This window comes from Anopheles nili, chromosome 3, assembly GCF_943737925.1.
Source record: "Anopheles nili chromosome 3, idAnoNiliSN_F5_01, whole genome shotgun sequence".
Lineage (NCBI taxonomy): Eukaryota > Metazoa > Arthropoda > Insecta > Diptera > Culicidae > Anopheles > Anopheles nili.
Genome location: NC_071292.1, coordinates 38,199,966 through 38,212,259, shown reverse-complemented (window position 1 = coordinate 38,212,259; position 12,294 = coordinate 38,199,966). Strand labels below are relative to the sequence as shown.

Here is a 12,294-nt window from a genome sequence, read left to right as displayed (position 1 = left end):
ATGTGCTTGATATGCAGCATGGACAAGTTAATCGCATGAAGCATCTCATTAGCAGGTTTAATGAATATGTAAATATGACTAATGTGCAAATCAATGATAGTCTTATATTAGAGAAAACATGACCTGCATTTACAATGTGTTTAAAATAAAAAATCAGTCAATCGAAAGGAGTCTCAGAACAGTTGTCAGCTTCAGTTTCAGTTTTGACCAAAAGGATGCTAAAAATGTAGTTGAAATTTTTCATTATGTTTAGTTTGATGAGCATTAGATGTACTATTTATATTTATTTTAGAAGTCAAGTTTTTTATAATAGCAGAGATGATTTAGTATTTGAATGGTATTCCACTAAATGGTATTTTGATCATTGTATGCAATTTTAACATATTCTATTCAGTGTTCATCCTTACAATTGAAAGTATTTTTTTACAACGATATTAACTTTATTATTGCGCTACAAATACGAATGAATCCTGATAATAAAAATAAATCAGGTAATTATGCATGAGGTAAGATAGAGTGTATATAAGTATATAGAAGACCCATTGTATAATTTTTCAAAAAAAATGTGAATATAGGAATACTACATTTTTAAATTTGATGCCATATTGTTGCATCTTTGGTTCATTTCATAAGTTATCTGTCGTGATTAATTTTTATTTTCATATGATGCAAGTATAAATCAGCTGTGTGCATACAATTATGTAAAAACTATTATAACATGGAAAATTAATGCATAAAAATGATTTAATTCAACGACTTCAGATATGACAAAGCAGCATTTCGAACAAACAATAAGTGTGTCAAATATGACGTATCGGGAGTATTGTTTGGTAGTGTGTGTTTGTTCGACGCATTGGGCCGGTAATTTTATAAACTAAAAAATATTGCTAATGTTTGGTATGAAACTTAATTTCCTCGCTTTGAAACGATAGATATTCTTGGCATATGAATCTTTTAATCATAAAAGATAAAGTTTATCTGAGTGTAAATCGAGCGTAGGCGCCGTAAGGAAATCCACGCCATTCCTTACACTGGAAAATAAAAGGTTTTACATTACTTTTAGCCAATTTTCAAATGCAATAATATTAATTGAAAGGGCTTAAATAAAAAACAGAATAACACGGTTATTGTTCCTATGTTGCAGTACAAAAGAGGTGTGCAGTTCACATCATCCTCATGGATTAGTAAGGAACGGTTCGAGATGCAGGCTTCCTTGTCGTCCTGTACTTGAACCTTCAGAAAAACAAACTTTGTTCGACCAACAAATTTGGATTTTCGATACTGCTTTAAAATCGTTAGTTTCAATATATTATTAGTAATGTTGCTTTACGTCCATGCACCATGAGTCGTATCCAGTGGCGTCTACGAGAACTTCCAAAAACTATAAGGTTTGTAGGTTGTACCTATCCCTGAAGTTCTTTTGGTTTGCGTACGGGAAAAATAAGATCAATGTATGTTTTTTTTTAATTACAGTCAAACAATACGTTATCGATGGCAGTACGGCAAACAATGTTTCCGATCTTTAACTTATAATCATCACATGAACCAGTCGTACGCATCGGATGTGTGTATGGAGCCAATATTTTGGTTCGTGGACAATTTTACCCATCTTCTCGGACCGGTAATGTTTGCTACACGCTACCAGAATGAGCCAATAGCGGATGTTTATTTATAATGATTTACTTTCCAGTTCTTTGTGTTCGCCGTGATATGTCTCACAACAGCAGTGGTAACGATATGCTACTGGATTGGATTGCCGTATTGGTGGAACAAAAATAAGTGTATGACAATATTTCTACTGTTTGTCGGTCACTGGTTGTTGTTGAATGTGGTATACAACTTCTATAAAGCCGCCTCTATTTCGCCAGGAAGTCCACCGGAGGTAAAATTGTTGTGAGAGATGAGGAATTAGCATACGCCTAACTTTGTGTATTATCATGAATCTTACAGAAAGAACTGATTGTGCAAGCGGTTAGCATATGCAAAAAATGTATTGCCCCGAAACCTCCGCGCACACACCATTGCTCGGTGTGCAATCGGTGCGTGCTAAAGATGGATCATCATTGCCGTAAGTTTGGAATCCTTAAGAAAATTGTTCATATTAAAATTCTTGTTTATAATCCGTGGAATGTGCATATTTTTTGCAGCTTGGCTTAATAATTGTGTAGGCTACCAGAATCATAGATACTTTTTTCTCTACATGTTGTACACGACGATTGGCACACTGTTTATAATTTCATTTGGTTTTGAGTTGGGGTATGGCGTTCTGTTTCTCGATGAAGATGGCTGGAAAGAGGTAGAGCCATTACAAGGACACCCGGTTCGGTTCAATTTAACCGGGCATATCATACCCGTGGTACGAACGGAAACTTGTAATTTCTTTTTTCACAAAATACGATCTAATGGTACCTTTACCTCATTTTAGACGGAAATGAATGACTACGAGAACGACGGAATGGCTCCTGCCGAGCATGATCTGCCTATACCTCATCACGGCCTCCGGCCTCAAACCATTCACGGTGCAATACTGTTCATGGCGCTGATAAATGTAGCAACTTTGTTCGCGTTAGGTGCACTAACGGCCTGGCACAGCACTCTGATAACACGTGGAGAGACCAGTATCGAGGCGCACATCAATAAATCCGAGACTAAACGGCTAGCAGCGATAAACAAGGTGTATCGTAATCCGTACGATTTCGGATCGCGACAGAACTGGAAACTGTTCCTAGGGTTAACTCGCAAACGCACCTGGTGGCGACATGTGCTGTTGCCATCATCTCACAAACCCGAGGGAAATGGATTGACTTGGTTAACATATAACAATGTGACTGACAATGTCGATGAGTGGCCGTAAAATCGCAACGGTGTGAACATAAGGGCAGCAAGAGATTTTTGCCTTTTAATGTATAAATATACGAAAAATGGCTATCGCTGCCAGTTCTATCCATAATTAAGGTTATGGAGTCATACTCCATGTTGCGGAGTAATGCAGGAGGGCCCAGGATACTGGACTCTTGTAATCTTGGACCGTGATTAAACCTTAGAAAATAAGCAGAAGGAGAACGATTGAATAACTAGTCATCAATTTATAGTCGACATTAAATTCTCAGTGCTAGGTTTAAGTTGCTAATGTACTTTGCGCAAATAAAAGTTGTTTATACATTCCAGTGTGAAAAAATTAGTGTTTGTTATTGATCGTGGAAGTTTATTATTCCACGTGTTTTCAGAGAGGGCTGGGGCTTGTATTTATTAAAAAATACAAAGTATTTGAATATTACTTCTTCTTATTCGTAATAAATGTAATATATATATATATATATATATATATATATATATATATATATATATATATATATATATATATATATATATTGATGTTTTATGATTCTGTCGGTCGTGCTCACACCTCGTATGGTACCTTTCCAGGCGATCACGGTGAGATTCAAACGAAACTGCCAGCGTGTTTAACACCTTACATTGCAACTTGTGGTCAACTCCAGAAGCTTTCCAGAAAAGCGGGTTAACAGAATGATATCACTCCATAGCTCGTTCCGATCTACTGTTTCGTATACCGTGTGAAGGTCAATGAACAGGAGATACGTTGGGATCTGGGCGCATATCCCGAAGATCAGCGATAGAGTATAAATTTAGCCAGTAGCAGATGTGCCTCTAACAGCCCCAGCTCAGTACCTGCTGACAAAATCAGTAGCAAGGGACGCAATTCTACAAACCAGGATCTGGGACATGATTCTACAAGCGGCATTGAAATGTGTCATGGTACAAAAGTGCGAATAATCTAGTCTGTCGCCTTTTTAGTAGACTGAGTGTGCAGCACAGCCAGTCTCCACTCCTCAGGCAGTTCTTTCCTCCATACGACAGTGGTCTGTGACATAGTGTCAATGATGTTGTTGTCCGGTAGTATATGCAAGGGCGCTATTGCGAGCCTTCTGCCACTTCTGCATGCTTCAATTGGCTTAACTCAGTCTTGGAATAGACTAGTTCGTAGGTTGTTGGCCAAGGAGATTTTCTGGTGTAGCTTCACCATAACTAAGAACTGGTCAGAGCCGACGTTTGCACCTCTATATGTTTGGACCTCGATTATATCCTTGATGATCATTGCAAAAGGCCTATCACCGCTGAGAGCGTACAGGATGCAAAATTGATCAGCTTTGCTCCGTTATCGTTGGTCAGTCGGTGCGCGTTGTATCTTAAAATGATAGCCTTCTCATGTATGTTTTTTCTTGTTCGACCTATGCATTAATGTCTCCGATGACGATTTTGCATCGTGTTGAGGACAGTGGTTGTATTTCAACCAGATTTGAGGGATCAGCAGTTCAAAGTTTCGAGCTTACAATCGAAAATCCTGTTTTGTTGCAAGGATCTGAATCGATTATTCAGTAAATTTATTTAGCATAAGGTGGATGGCATGGTCCATCTAACTTCCTCATCGTATGGCCAACACTGTTGGGTTTTAGGTGGGACTAGAAGGGAGTATTGCTACATCATTTTAAGAGAATTCAACAATAAGGCATACTTTTACAATTTCTCTTTTATGTTTTTTCATTGAATTTTATTGTCCTTATTGTTGTTAATATTAAGAAACAGCTTCCCATACATTTCATGCTGCCTAAAGTACGTCGCTGATTCAGTGGTCAAATCATCGTTCCACGATATCTTTGATCCATGTCATGTGTGTTGCAATTCTGGTAAGGATAGTTACAGTCTGTGCCCTAGGCGTTGGAGAACAGCCGATCGTATAAGACGTTAACCCGACAACCAAAGGAATTCGTGTGCCGTTGTATTCGATTAATCCCTCAGCAGGGTTTCCTTGCTGATCCGTGCAAGTGGTATCCGTTGCAAAGTAATTTTCCACGCATATGTGTTCGTCGTCCAGAATAGAATTTCTAGCACCTGACATAACACGGCAATCTGCATTATACATGGCACTCCGGGGATAGACGAACTTTAGACCTGTAAAATTATATCTATTAAGTGACCGTTTATTTATATTACATTATTTGTTTCGTTTACCATTTGTACTAGCTCCCAAGGCGTACAATTTCAGCGGAACTGAATCAGTTTTACTCCACAAGCAAGCCGGTAGGATGCTAGAAGAAAACTGTACACGATCGCTTAACCGGATCAGTGCTAAATCGTTAGAATTTTCAAACCCCCTTCGGTATGATGGATGATTGAAGATTTGAGCTATTTCATAGGTGTTTGTACTGGGCACACTGTTACCCAATTTAACGGATCTTAAACCACGTGCTAGTGCAAGACAACTAGCACTACTCAGCACGTAAAAATTGCTCACCAACACCCCCATGCAGGGCCATATGTTTTGCTGCGTGTTGCCGATTTCTGCAATATGTGGATACTCATCCGCACCAAACAATCGTCCTTCGGAAGGGATGTGTTCGAACTCTTCTATCGAAGGGCGCTTGTATTGCTTCCAGTATGATACGCAGCTGTTTAGCTTGTGCGCGGTTTGTGGTTGCGTTGGATTTGTCCATTGGGTTCCGGTAGCAGATAGACGCGTTGGTCGTATATATTCATTTACGGAGGGGCAACAAATAATGGGCTCAATGCCATGTCTGCAAATCGATATAGTTGCTCCAATTAATTCCTTCGCACAAAGACTGTACACTTTGCAAGATCCTCGACGCCCGTCCGACAAAAGGCAAGACTGGGGACCAAACCCTTCGTCGAGTTGTTCGTTCGAAGCAGGGAATATAATTTGCCTTTGCACTCTGTTTGAACGGTTTTGGCGCCGGCGGCCTCTTTGGCTCAACACGGTTTGCTCTATCCAGTCGATATGAGAAGCAATTTTAACGTAGTACGCTTCCGATCCGAAGCCACAATCGTCTCCAGCTACGGTTAAACCAAATACGTAGGAATAATAACGATCGTGATGCCAAATTTCTCGCTCCAACGGACCGCCGTGCTCAATCTGTAGAAAGTGAAAATATAATTAACGAACATTTAGCAATATCTACAATCTACGCCATGTGACTACATACGCGACACGTGCCCTGCACTAAAGATTGATTGTTTCTGGTACACATGATATTATTGGCAGACCTCAAATTGCATAATCTGCTGTCTGCTCTCATTCGCGTCAAGACAAGGGTATTATCTAAAAATATAATTATTGCATTTTGATGATAAATTAGAAAAAAAATGTCAATAGTAGTATGCATTAGAATATTATGCTTTTCCTAACAGCTACACCAAACTGGGAAAATATTACTGATAGCGATGAATGTTACCAGAGTGGCACAGTGAACGTTTTTTTCTTCTTCATATTAATAACTTTTTCTTTAAAATTGTTAAAAATATGTAGAAACTGGATTAATGTTGTATTCGTTGATTGGAAATATGTGTTTTTTTTTTCAAACAACGAATGGTGTATAGTTACTAATAGTCACCCTTTCTAGAATGTTTGATCGTTGTTATTGGACTATAGTAATTAGTTGAAACCTAGTTTAAAGATCGATTGTTATGTTTGAAGCTGTAGTACAAAATCGATATCTTTCTTTTGTTTTAAAATGAGTATGTTATTTTTATAGTACGTAAAAAGCAATACGTAAAAAGCGATTATTTGATCGCTAAATAACTTGACACGCATGTTGATAACAAGTGTATGCACTAGCTAAATAAGTTTAATACTCACTACTCGATACCGGCTCGTTGTCCATGATGAAGTTATTCATATTATACGGGCCCAGACCAGCCATTTCGTAAAAGGGTAATGTAACCGACTCGGAATTCATTATGCAAGCCGGCACGGCATTGGGTTGCAATCTGGAGAAGAAGTATTCAATTATTTGCCGAAGAATTGATCAAATAAAACAATGTTCATTTCCATTTCACAAACCTCACGTTGCTCTGTAGTTTTACGAGTGCGATATCATTTTCGAGAGCACCATCGTTTCGGTAATCAGGGTGTTTAATAAACTGTTCGATTCGAATGATCTGTGCATGGGAATGATCCTGAAATATATCCAAATCGCCAACCTTAACATAATCGGGCGTTTTGTTGAGCACGAACCGATCACAATGAGCCACCGTGAGTACGTAGTTTTCGTTGATCAACACACCGCCACAGTTCCACTGAATGCGACCGGTGGTCGTGCTATATCCAAGGTATACGCGATGTTTGGCTACCGTTTCTAAATCCATGTAGCTTCTCTCCGGTTCGACAAACAATTTATCACCGACACGGTTGGCCACCATGGCTTCTTCGATTTCACGATCGTTGAGATGACGAGAGGCACATGCTGGAAGCGGAATATGCACACGTTACAAAACGCATACGTTTAGCGGGATAGGGAAATATTGTGCTACGAAACCTCTGGCGTCGAACGATAGGCCCGTCTCCGTTTGCACCCAATTGTAGTAGGATGAAACCCTGGTGTAAACGGCAGGTATGGCAGATCCGCAGAACCGTCCGAATGAGGTAATCCCAACCACGAATGGGATCAGTCGGTTGTTCGCCATTAGCTTAATTTGCAGTGGCCCACCGGAATCGCCAAGGCACGTGTCCATGCGTTCATCTGCCGCGCACATCTGTTGGTCGATCAAGCCCTGCTGACGTGTTCGTCCGGGCTTGTAGAACCGGCTACATGCCGCATTTTCCACTGGTGATAACTGCACCTTCAACAGAATCGGAGTACGATCGCCACCAAAGCTGGTCTGTCCGAATCCCGCCGCTTCGAGGCGACGCAGAGGCACCTGAGCTCCAGTCCAAAGACATGCCGGAAGCACGGCACTGGACAGGGTCACTGCACGGTCCAAAGTAATCAGTGCGATGTCGTGGTATTCCGCACGATATTCGTGTTGCGGATGGCGCTTGAAAATCTCGATGCCGTACTCCTGGGCAAACTGGTTTTGAGGGTCGTACAATCCTGCCGTGATGTCGATCACTCCCACACGCACCACTTGCGGAGCCACCCTGTCGAAAGTGATTAAGAATGGTTCGTCATTTCGAGCAGATGGGTTGCGAACAGCAACCTAAGCCCAGTTTACGTCTTACCCATCGTCGTTCAGGGCACAGTGTGCTGCGGTTAGCACGTGTCGAGTCGTTACCAAAGATCCCCCGCAATCGAAGCTAATCGAACCGTTGTTCTGGCGCCATCCGATGGCGGCCATGTGGGCAAACTCTCCCTGTCTTGCGGGTACACCGTAGATAGGATACACGAGATAATAGTCTCCATACTTGTGATAGCGCAAGTGGCAATCTGCGAATGTCGATCGTATTGTTGTTTGGTCACTCTATTTGATCGCAACCATTCCGGCTATAACTTACCGTTGAGAGTTTGACGAACGGTGGGAATGAACGCTTTGTTGATGTCGGTAGGAAATACTTGTTCCGCCGGCTGTATTCGAGAGTGAACTACTGAGAAGATGCTGAGAGCCGCAAGCAGAGAAAATCCTTTGACTTTTGCCATTCTTGCCCAATCGCCGTGCGAGACGATATTCGTCGTTCCTTCTTAGTACGCGCAGTCGCAACAGGTGAGTGCCCTCACAGGACAACCCGTACTAGCACACAGTTTACGCGCTACTGATTCCACCGATGAAGCTCAGGACAGCAAACAGCTAAGCTTGTGCTGAGAATTTGAACGCTACGCACACTTTGACGGTGCGGTAGATCGGTCGGGAAAGAGAAGATCAAATCAGCAGGCTGGAGTCGTCCGACGCACAATGAATTTGATGCATTTAGTTGATCGTGCTCTGAGAAAAATATTGATTTAAGACCGACGTTATTTGTACATTTGACGACGGTGTGATTTTGAGTACACGAATACTTTGCCTGACTATGCATATTCTTTGTAGTGCTGCGGCACAGAAAATCACACTTGACTGATTAAGCTTAATTGCAAGTGCAACTAATCGATAGAACAAGGGAATTCACTTTTGGTTTTTAACCGATGATCGAATATGTGATTCATGCTTGATTAACCACAGAGAGATGTAGGATGTAATGACTGGTTTAGAATATCTTACCCGTTTCATTCGAGACAAACACGTATAAGATCATCAATAGAGTGAAATACTTTGATAGGAACTGTGTAAATGCTGGTAATGCTGGTAGCAAATTACGTGCTGCAGGTTAAACGCAATGTATTAAGCAACAAGACGGGTTTTGAGATGTGAGAAAAATACCAGTTTTGCATGTTAAGAAATAAGAAGCGAATTTGTTTCTACATAAATTCATAATTTCAAAGTACGAAATGGCGTACGCAAATTAATGCTTCAAACATTTGAAGGACATTCAAATGTGATCGCGCATCAAGATTTCGTAGAAAACTAACGTACATTGCCCATAGTTAGGTGAAGAAGATGTAATTCGTTTGATGTGCCGTTAATTAAACAAGTTTGTGTGCTTTTTCTTTATTTTGCGTGCACCCTTTTTTATTTCGTTGCGTATCAAAGTTCATGAAGGTCAAATTGTTGCAAAGCAGAAGATTTGGCAAAAAGCATGGATAAAACTTGGCTAGGGGAGGATACTCCATGTGCTTTATTTATGTTTCCCTCATTAGAAATTAAAATCTGTTCTGTATATCAATTTATTCTCACGTATTGCAACGGAGCAAATGTATTGTATTCCACTTTTCGGAATCGTATATACGTTAAGTGAAACGAACGTGCGCTCCACGTGGTGTTCAAATTTAATCAGATAGGGAGCTGGGATTCCCCACGCGTCGCGAGAGAAACTAATTGTGAACTGGTTTTTGTGACCGCCTTAAAACGTAGAAAATGGTCGTCTCTTCTTTGTGCCCGCTGGTAGATGGACAGGAGCAAGCTAAATGTTAGTTTTTTTATTGCTACTCATCTTCTCGCTTCCATCAGTAGTTCCTAAAACATTCTGTAAATAGAAGAACATAGATACTTATTATTGTTACGATAATCGGGAGGAAGGTGAGCGAGTCGTTGCCGGCTTGAAATGATTGATTTTTTGTTTTGCGTTTAAAGACTGGAAGTAGTTTTGTCTTACCGGTTGCCTCCAGCGGCAGGTCTGTGATTGTTTCCAGCCATTCATAGTACGAACCATAGCGAGTGAACACTGCCGGGCTTTTAACGCCACACGCTTTGCCGATCGATTTGTGACCAATTATGAACGGGACGCGTTTTCCGCTCCTGTTGATCATGAACTGAAGAGGCGAACTATGCATGTTCTGTAACAATAAAGATGAAACCGATAAGCATTCCATTTGGCGTCCTCGTATCGCACACATCTTGTCCACTTACGGAGCATTCAGTTGTTTCAGAATTCATCGCGCAAAAACAGCACAGCAGTACTCCAAATCGCAGCTTCGGGATGGGATTGTAATATTCGTGACATTTCTCGGACGTCACCACGTCCAGTGCAGTCGTCTGCAGCGACAATCCGCGACCGTCCGAACCGTCTCCAACCATCTGAACGACGCCCGACTTCATGTGGGGTTTTAGGATGCAAGCTGGCTTGAACTGGCCACCACTAAGGATGTCGGGACGGCCGTCCAAATGGTAGATGGCCATGTTGTGGTACTCGAACTGTGGCTTGTAACGATAGTGCAGCGTATGGTTCACGATGCGAAAGTGTCTCACTCCGTTGTCGCCGCTTCCGAACTGGACTGTGTTGAGGGTAGGCTGATTTTTACCGGTGACACAATGTGCCCCGGCTAGAATAATGTTCCGACCGATGTACGAGCCACCGCAGCGAAATTCGCGCGTCCCATCCGAGCGGGTCGATCCAAGCAGAACCTGGCGGTTTGTGTGAACTGATACTAATCTACTTCTGTGAACAATGAAGTGTGTTTACTTACGATGTGCGAGGTTTCCTCATTGTTTCGGTTGGCAGTATTCTGAGCGTCGACATCGCGCATTTGAAGTGCTACCAACAAGATCACCAACGGACGTACTAAAGCAGCTGGTAACTTCATCTTGGATGCGCGATCGTGTGTTGACTGCGGGGTCGAACGAGAGAAACCGATCGCAGAACCTGTTGCGTATTTGTAAAGCAGTGTTGGTGCTGGGACATCCCGTCGATTAGTAATTATGCTTCGAGCGACTGACTGCTTGTAATATTTTATATTATCTTTCTCTCTCTCTCTCTTTCTCTCTCGAAGGTAAATGAAAGCATTACATGGAAGCTTTTAGTTAGCTTATTGTTTACAGCAGCATTGTTGATTAAAAATTAGCAATGGTGCTGCCCTGCGCCTAGTGTCGAACTGGGTCGCTATCGAACACCTTCTTGGTGGGGTATGAGTCGGACATCCTCAATACATATTTAAGCCAACGTATTCTACCGGCTTTCGCCACCGTCAGGATATCCGGTTCGCTATACAGCGCAATAAGCTCGTGGTTCTGGTTCTCGTGGATCCTTGACCTCCACACATCATGCTTGAACACACCGCCAAAGATGGCCTTGTGAATGCGTCGCCCAAACACGCTTAGATCGTTTGCATACTCCGTTCTTGTGGACCATCACTCGTGTCCATAGAGGGCCACTGGGCGAATCAATGTGGGATATATTGAACATTTCGTGCGATCTTGAAAGCTTCTGGATCTCAGCAGTTGATGAAGCCCTTAGTATGCACGATTCTCTTGCACAATGCGTCTCCGGATTTCGCTGCTGATGTCATTGTCGGAAATTACGACAATCGAATTCTTGCCGCTTCGTGAATGATCGAGTAAACATACTTGAAAACTGAAGTAGCGCCTTATACTGATTGGCTTATGTTGATTGTTCTTAAGAGTAGAAATATATGCCTCATATATGAATACACATGATTATCATAAAAAAAAAATAAAATTTAAAAATATAAAAAGCTCTCATTCAATACATTTTAGAATAATTAGCACTGATTAGCTTATGCCGATGGTTCTTATGTGAAGAAATAATTCATTATGGAAGAGGAAGAAAAATAAAAAAAATGGAAAAAGTTCTCCCTCAACACATTTTTAAATAATTGAGTAAACATATTTGTAAACAGAGGTTGGGTCTTTTTCTGATTAGCTTATGCCGGTGGTTTTTATGTGTGGATATAACTGACTGTGGAACGAAAACAGTCATTTGTAACGTTTTATTTAAATTTCATTTAGATCTTCAGCTTAATTCAGTTAAATTCAATTTGAGATTGAAAACCAGTTTAATTTATAATTTCAATAGAACTTTCCTATCAAACGTGACCATCCTTTCTAAGTCTAAACCATTATTTTAAGTAATTGCTGGTTATCCTTCTATTATATACCGTTAACGACATTCACAAACAATTGCGAATTTTGTGAATTTGTGCATAGCAAATATGT

At 41.1% G+C, this 12,294-nt stretch overlaps 3 protein-coding genes across 3 annotated transcripts; 1 reads left to right on the top strand and 2 right to left on the bottom strand.

Moving 5' to 3' along the window:
• Positions 1-1,341: 1,341 nt before the first annotated feature.
• LOC128725545 (palmitoyltransferase ZDHHC16) lies at positions 1,342-2,854 on the top strand. Its single transcript, XM_053819298.1, has 6 exons — positions 1,342-1,388; positions 1,474-1,621; positions 1,691-1,882; positions 1,951-2,068; positions 2,148-2,356; positions 2,426-2,854. The coding sequence occupies exons 1-6, from the start codon at positions 1,342-1,344 to the stop codon at positions 2,852-2,854; spliced, it is 1,143 nt and encodes a 380-aa protein (XP_053675273.1).
• A 1,803-nt stretch (positions 2,855-4,657) lies between these two features.
• On the bottom strand, positions 4,658-8,450 carry LOC128725113 (transmembrane protease serine 9-like). The gene is made up of 8 exons (XM_053818833.1): positions 8,309-8,450; positions 8,036-8,240; positions 7,353-7,954; positions 6,878-7,280; positions 6,674-6,804; positions 6,021-6,136; positions 5,032-5,950; positions 4,658-4,971 (listed from the first exon to the last, which is right to left on the bottom strand). The coding sequence occupies exons 1-8, from the start codon at positions 8,448-8,450 to the stop codon at positions 4,658-4,660; spliced, it is 2,832 nt and encodes a 943-aa protein (XP_053674808.1).
• Positions 8,451-9,709: 1,259 nt separating this feature from the next.
• Positions 9,710-10,925, bottom strand: LOC128724200 (serine protease snake-like). Its single transcript, XM_053817965.1, has 4 exons — positions 10,809-10,925; positions 10,252-10,746; positions 9,998-10,178; positions 9,710-9,868 (listed from the first exon to the last, which is right to left on the bottom strand). Exons 1-4 carry the CDS (start codon positions 10,923-10,925, stop codon positions 9,849-9,851), a joined length of 813 nt encoding a protein of 270 aa, XP_053673940.1. The 3' UTR covers positions 9,710-9,848.
• Between the last annotated feature and the right edge of the window lie 1,369 nt (positions 10,926-12,294).